The sequence below is a fragment of the Mirounga angustirostris genome, unplaced genomic scaffold, assembly GCF_029215605.1.
Source record: "Mirounga angustirostris isolate CCGP_5_RB_7025 unplaced genomic scaffold, mMirAng1.0.hap1 SCAF_10, whole genome shotgun sequence".
NCBI classification, from domain to species: domain Eukaryota; kingdom Metazoa; phylum Chordata; class Mammalia; order Carnivora; family Phocidae; genus Mirounga; species Mirounga angustirostris.
This window is the reverse complement of record NW_026991718.1, coordinates 34,170,165-34,177,863: the sequence shown is the minus strand read 5'-3', so window position 1 is coordinate 34,177,863 and position 7,699 is coordinate 34,170,165. Positions and strand designations below refer to the sequence as shown.

General features: G+C 49.5%; 1 protein-coding gene across 1 annotated transcript in view; it reads left to right on the top strand.

Annotated features, from left to right (window-relative positions):
- Positions 1-266: 266 nt before the first annotated feature.
- Positions 267-7,699, top strand: part of KCNG3 (potassium voltage-gated channel modifier subfamily G member 3) — a 49,133-nt gene continuing 41,700 nt past the window's right edge. The window contains exon 1 of the mRNA XM_045883734.3: positions 267-2,183. Coding sequence (XP_045739690.1) covers positions 1,552-2,183 — 632 coding nt within the window. The 5' untranslated portion in view covers positions 267-1,551. The remainder of the gene's footprint in view (positions 2,184-7,699) is intronic.

Sequence of the window (7,699 nt, the reverse complement as noted above, 5' to 3'; positions counted from 1 at the left end):
GGATGTCGTGTGAATTGATGGTAGCAGTTTAAAATAATCCCTGCCAACGGAACCCACTCCCTGGGCATCGACCGGAGCTCCGGGCAGTTCGCCCTGAGAAGCCTTAAAGGGCTTTTCGAGCTCCGAGAGCCAGTGCTGCAGTCGGCTCTGGGGTGCATCGGGGAAATCAAGACATAATGAAAAGGAGGACGCAGACGAAGGCTACGGGAAAATTCTGTTCTTGCCAGTGGCAGAGCGATTCTCCCCGCTTTCACCCACTCTACAGGAAGCGTCACGGCGGGGGGGGGGGGGGTCCAGGCGCGCTACACGAAGGCGCCCTTTTAGGACCCGCGCCCCAGAAAGCAGGGGCTGGGGCCGCTCCACCCCCCCCGCCCCCGGGAGGACAGACGGGAGGGCGACACCGAGCCTGGGTGCTGGGGTGTGTGGCCGCCTTCGGAGCACGCGGTACGTGGGTCTCCGCGCCGCGGGAGGAGAAGCAAGTCGGCAAGAAAAGCAATTGCTGGGGTGCCTTCTCTGAGAAATTCCTTAGGGCGGTCTCAGAAACCGAGCTAGGTTCCGGATAGTTTCTGGAAAAAGCTCTCCAAACGCCGTCTGTCCCCGCCCCTCAAATCCTGCACCCCAGTCCTCACCCCTCCTTACTCTTCGGTCGCTTCCCTTTTGGGGGGCTGTTAAATAAAGGGCCCCTGGGAGCTGCCCAAGTCACCCCTGATGGCCCGGGGCGGCACGCGGGAACAGGCACCCTGGCCGCGGGGCTTTGCCCCCGCCCCAGGGCTCCCCATTGCTCCCTTCCCCTCCCCGCGGACCCCTCCTGGCCGCGGCGGGCGGGAGCGGAGGGGGAGGGCGGCGTCACGGGGCGGGGAGCCCGAGGTCCAGGGCGGGGCGCCGGGGAATCCCAGCCGAGCGAGCCCGGGAGGTGCGGGCGCGGGTGGGAAGAGGAGGGCGGCGCGGGGAGGGAGGTGAGCCGTGCGGAGCTGGGAGGCGAGGAGGGGGAACCGCGAGGAGGCCCCGCCCCCGCCTCGCGGAGCCGGCTCTCCGCCGCCTCCGAACCCGCTCACTTTGCCTCTCGCCTCTGGACGGCGGCGGGGCGGTTGCCGGAGCGGCGGCCAGAGGGAGCGCCGGGGACGGGGAGCCATCCCGCACCCGCGCCTCCTCCCGGCGCCCGCGCCCCTCGGGGGGGGGGGCCGCGCCACCGTTTGAAAGGACACCCCGGCCTCACAGGGGGCATCCCCGGGCGCTGACAGCCTCGTTCCCGGCCAGTGGGCGCGCAGCGTTGGCGCCTGAGGGGACTCCCCGGCCACCTGCAGGTGCCACCGCGCCGAGGGAGCGTCGCTAGCAGCAACGCTGGGCCGCCGAGGACGCTAGAGCCGAGGGGGGTCTCCGGGCCAGCGAAGGGCAGGAGCAGAGCCCGCAGCCAGAGCCGGCCCGCCAGCCCGCTGGCCCCGACGGCGCGCTCCCCCATCGGCCAACGGCAGCCAGGCCCCGCGCGGCGGCCGGGGGTGGGGGGCGGCGGCGGCGGCGGCCTCGGGCCTCGGGGCTTCGGGGCGGCCAGCCATGACCTTCGGGCGCAGCGGGGCGGCCTCGGTGGTGCTGAACGTGGGCGGCGCCCGGTACTCGCTGTCCCGGGAGCTGCTGAAGGACTTCCCGCTGCGCCGCGTGAGCCGGCTGCACGGCTGCCGCTCGGAGCGCGACGTGCTCGAGGTGTGCGACGACTACGACCGCGAGCGCAACGAGTACTTCTTCGACCGGCACTCGGAGGCCTTCGGCTTCATCCTGCTCTACGTGCGCGGCCACGGCAAGCTGCGCTTCGCGCCGCGGATGTGCGAGCTCTCCTTCTACAACGAGATGATCTACTGGGGCCTGGAGGGCGCGCACCTAGAGTACTGCTGCCAGCGCCGCCTCGACGACCGCATGTCCGACACCTACACCTTCTACTCGGCCGAGGAGCCGGGCGCGCTGGGCCGCGACGAGGCGCGACCCGGCGGTGCCGAGGCGGCCCCCTCCAGGCGCTGGCTCGAGCGCATGCGGCGGACCTTCGAGGAGCCTACGTCGTCGCTGGCCGCGCAGATCCTGGCCACCGTGTCGGTCGTGTTCGTGATCGTGTCCATGGTGGTGCTGTGCGCCAGCACGCTGCCTGACTGGCGAGCCGCGGCGGCCGACAACCGCAGCCTGGATGACCGGAGCAGGTACTCCGCCGGCCCTGGGAGGGAGCCCTCCGGGTAGGACGCACTGCTTCTCTGCCCGTCCCGTCCGTCCTGTCGCGTCTGTCCGTTCCGTCCGTCGGTCGCGTCTCCGTCCTGTTTGCCTCCGGGCTGCCGGGCCAGGCCGGGTTCCGGGCCCAGCGAGGCCAGCCAGGGGACGGGTTGGCCCTCACTTCGCACTCCTATTTTCCTGGCACCAGGCGGCTGGGGTCGGTACAGTAGGCTCTCCTCTTGAGGGCGAATCGCCAGGCATGGGGAGGGGCAGGTAGAGAGAAACGAGCCTCCCATCTTTTAGTTTACTTTTGAGCAAATAGAAACCAGTTAACTAGATGTCCCTAAACTTTTATTGTTCGTATTCAACAATTTAACCTTGGGCTAAGAGCAACTTGAATTGTTTGCCAATTTTTGGTGGTGTTTGAAAAGATGAAGTTGGTTATAGTGAAATATGGCCTACTATATGCAGGCCACACATTGTATACACTTTGCATAATATGCACTTTAATGGAATTATTAGATTCTAAAGGAGATTAACTTAACGATAGACTCTAAATAATGGATGTCTGTGCCCTTTTCTCTTTTCTTTTCCAATGGAGTTAGCAAAGCACCTGTCCATCGTTTGGTACGAAAGATACACACTGTGACTTTCAGAAGGATCTTCAGTATGGGGAGGGAAAAAATCACTACCTTGGAAAAGAAGAAACATTTAAACTGCCTCAAATCCTGAAACAGTATTAGTTAATAGTTTTTTCTTTTCAGTTTATTTAGGATGAAAGGAAAATATTTTATTTTTTTTATTTTTATTATTATTTTTTAAAGGTTTTATTTATGTATTTGACAGAGCGAGACAGAGAGAGAGGGGACACAAACAGGGGGAGTGGGAGAGGAAGAAGCAGGCCTCCCGCAGAGCAGGGAGCCCGATGCGGGGCTGGATCCCAGGACCCTGGGATCATGACCTGGGCCACCCAGGCGCCCCGAAAGGAAAATATTTTAATCTTTACTTCTATTGTGTTTACCCTTCGATAGAGATAATATACTTCTGTTTTTAGTACTGGTGAGTTTATTTTGCATGTTTGGTAGGAAGAATAAACAGTAAAGTTGGATTTCAAGGGAGACAGTCTCTTTGAGCCCAAACACAAAATTGTATATTGTTTTACTTTTGATGCTGTTTTTTAAATTTTTTATTCACTTAAAAATTTTTTTATTTATCTGAGAGAGAGAGAGAGCACAAGTGTGGGGAGAGGCAGAGGGAGAGGGACAAGCAGATTCTCGGCTGAGCAGGGAGCCCCATGTGGGCCTCCATCCCACAACACTGAGATACCACGACCTGAGCCGAAGGCAGACACTTAACCAACAGAGCCACCCAGGTGCCCCTTGGATACTGTTTTAAGAGGCCCCCCTCCATTCATTTTTATTGGTTTTATTTATTTATTTTTCCTCCATTCATTTTTTTTTTAAGATTTTTTATTTATTCATTTGAGACAGAGAGATAGAGAGAGAGAGAGAGTAGGAGCAGTGGGGAGAGGTGGAGGGAGAGGGAGAAGCAGACTCCCCACTGAGCAGGGAGCCTGATGCGGGGCTCGATCCCAGGACCTGGAGATCATGACCTGAGCTGAAGGCAGACGCTTAACGACTGAGCCACCCAGGCGCCCCTCCTCCATTCATTTTTAAAATTAGGTTGTGCCTGATAATCTTTTCCTGATAGACATGTGCATGTTTCCAATGATACTATGTGTCTTGAGGTTGCAGTGCATTACTTACACATAATATTCTTCCTTTGGAGAGTGAAGATTGTTTTTTAATCTAAGAGGTAAATAAAATTGTCTAGTTCCACAGAGTCCATTACTAATATATTGATATCTTGGCATGAAATCCAAGATACATGCTTTAAAAGGAAATTCATTAGTAAAGTAATTTTGTTTAATGTATTATGTTCTGAGTTTTTGATTTACAGATAAGAATTACTTATTTAGTATTCCATCAGTACAATGAAATGAATTTATTTATCTAAATACATAAGTGCCCTTGATTCTTTTAGAGGACCATAGGAAAATGAGCCATAACTCGCCTTGAAATGATTCACTAGTAATTGTGGAATTCTAAGGTTAGTGAAAGTTCAAGCTACATTAGCAAAGGAAACAGGAGAATTGAGTTAGACTTCCCGGGACTGCAAAAGAAGTGAAGGAAGAAGAGGAATGCTTGATTTGTGTGTATGTATTTTACATATGCATGTAATTACCCAAGTCAGAACTGTTTCCTAGATACCCAGATATTTCAGGCAAAAGCACATTTTTCTTGGCTTAAAGGTCCTGTTTTAAGGTTTACTCTCCAAGTGTAGGTATATGAAAACCAACCTCTGTAATCCCAAACAGATAAGATGGATGGGTGAGCAGCTGAGGAGGCTGGAAGTCACAGAGGGAGCCTCCCGTAGGCCTCCTCCAGCTGATAGGGCCTCTGCACTGGCACTTTGGCAATAGTCTCTCAAACCCTGCTTGCTTGTGGTTGCTGAAATTAGTCTTTTTAAAACATCATTCTGATCATCTGACCATATTTGGCATCTACCAGATAAAGCCAAAACTTTTTTCTTGGCTTTTAAGGCTCTTTATGGTTTCCCCCCAGTCTGCCTTTCTTTTTTTCCCTCTTTTCTTTTTTAAAAAAGATTTTATTTATTTATTTGACACACAGAGAGAGAACAAGCAGAGGGAGCAGCAGAGGGAAAGGGAGAAGCAGGCTCCATGTTGAGCAGGGAGCCAGATGTGGGCTCGATCCCAGGACCCTGGGATCATGAGCTGAGCCGAAGGCAGACGCTTAACTGACTGAGCCACCCAGGTGCCCCCACAATCTGCCTTTCTTGACTTATCCTGTCATCATTTGCAAGCATCTTTTTTGAGTATCTACTGTGTTCAAGGCACTGTTGGTATTCCAAATACTGTAACATTTTTTTTTTTAAATAAAGAAATGGTGTTAAGTTGGTGATACAGGAATCAGAGGCACAACTGATCAACAAATGAATTGTTCTGGGACACAATTTGGCCTTGAAAGTGGAGGAGGAGGCGGATGGAAACAAGTCATCTTTGGAAGGTTGCAGAGGTTGTATACTGCCCAACAGTGGTGGTGGTGGGGTGTCATTTATATGAACTGTAGTGTTCACAATCTTTACAACTATGTGTGCCCCGCCTGAGAACATAATAAGGAATATTTTCCAGGTAAAAGGAAGAGCAAGGGCATAGGCATGAAATTAGCATATTAGAGAGCGTGAGTCCAGTGATGGAGTGAGAGGTGGATAGAGAGCAGATGTTAGAAGGCCTCGAATGAGAAAGAGAATGATTTTATTTGTAGGCAGTAGTTAGCTGTTGGCACATTTGAGGTGAGTGGGTTATGCATATAAAATAACAAATGTCATGAGTTCTGTACTGTGAATTGGGATGGTGAAGATGGGAAACAGGAGGATGAGTTTGGAGATCTTTGCAGAGGGAGGGAATGAGGGTGTGGGTTGTATTGAGGTGGTTAGAATGGAGAAGAAATGACCACTCTGGGAAATATTAGGAAGACTCATAATTAATCCAGGGCATTGGAAGGATACAGGCAGGCGTCAGGGACTGATTACCTGGGCTTCCAGGAGCTAGGAACACTGCTGACCACTTGCAGCCTCTGTTTGTCCAGACTGGTCTGCTCATTTGTTCCTGAACCACTCCAGTGTTCCTTACTGTGCAGTCCCTTGCCTATTGAAATTGGATCATCCATCAAGCCCAACTGAGATTCTGTTTCTTTTTTGAAGCTTTTCCTGCCTACCTTAGTAGATGTGATGTTTTCTTTGAATTTCTTGAGGGATTGCTTATTTGTACTATGTATTTACTGTCTATAATATCCTTCCTAGCATGATAGTCATTTTTTCATATAAACATGTCCTAGCTCCTAAACTAGATGAGACGAAAAGCCCTAGAAGGCAGCTAAATTCTCCTATACTATTTATTATGACAGCATCTTTTAGAAAAAAATTATTATTCTGGCACAATAAATTGTACTGTTTATATTACAATTTAGAATATAACCTTCCAGGAATATATCTTCTGTTGCATAAATTGAAGAGCTGTGTGACGTAAGGCCTTGGACTTCAGCTGGTGGAACTCTTAGTTGAGGAGGATGGGATCTTGTGCTAGAAATGAGGAAAAAAAGTCTTTTAAATCAAAGAATGATTATCAGGTACTGATTGTGGAAAAGGAATAAAGACAAGCATAGCATTTTTTTCATTAAACTTTGAAATTTTAGAATAGCACAGAATCTCAAGTTTGGAAGAAATCTTGAGAGGTCTTCCAGATCAATAATTTGAAAGCTTTTTGTGTAGGAATATGACCCTTTTAAATTGGTATGTTCTGAGGGTTAATAATCATATAAATAACGGTTTAAAGTCCAAAAGCTACACAAGCAAGCCTTTCTCCATCTCCTGCGTATTTAGTTCTTTTCCCTAGATGTAACCAAAGTTGTTTGTATTTTGTGTGTCATTTTAGAGACATGCAATGTATTTGCAAGCATATCATATATATTTACAGAACCACAACAACAAAACCAGTGTAATAATACTGTCCTGAAACTGGCTTTTAAACTAACCAACATGCCATGGAGCTTGTTCTGTATGAGTCTATAAAGAGCTACCAAATTCTTTTATGCAGCTGCATAATAGTCCACTGTATGAATGTCCCATAGCTTTTGGACATTTATGTTGTCTCATCTATAGAAATGCTTTAGTGAATATCCTGTATGTGTACATTATTTTTGCCTTTGCCCATAGGATAAATTCCTGAAAGTTAAGACATAGGCTCAAAGGGCTTGTGCATTTGTAATTTGCATAGATAATTCCAAATTGTTCTCCAAAAAGATGTCATTTTATGCTCCTGCCAGCAATGTGTGGGAGGACATGCTTTTTCAAATGCCATAAGTGTTGTGATACTTCTGATTTTTTTTTTTTTTGATACTTCTGATCTTTACCATGCCATACTGGAGAAATATCTATCTAGTAGCTTTAATTTATTTTTGCCTTACTATTTTTTAAACATATACTGGAATGGAATATAAACACACAATCCTGTAATATTTGATGTCAGAAAATACGTTAGGGACAACTTTCAAGTCATCCCAGCTTTTGTACATTTGGACCTTCTACCATAAGCAGATTTTAGTTATTTTTTTATTCTGGTGACTGTGCCCAGCAGTGTGGCTGCAGGGGCACATGAGATGAGGTTCCTCCTCATGCAGTCGGTGGGCTGGTGGTGATAGTAGGAAGGGAGGACAGACCGCAAAGGAAGCAAATAAACAAGAATTTCAGATCGTGAAGGGAAATCAAATAGGGTATACAGGTATAGAATGCAGCAGGAGTGTCGTTTGCATAGGATGTGAGGAGGTGACATGAGTGGAGACCTGAATGATGAGGAAGACCCAGCCTTGGAGGAAGGAGGGAAGAATGTTCTTGACAGAGGGAACAGCAGAAACTCTGGGATGACAGTGAG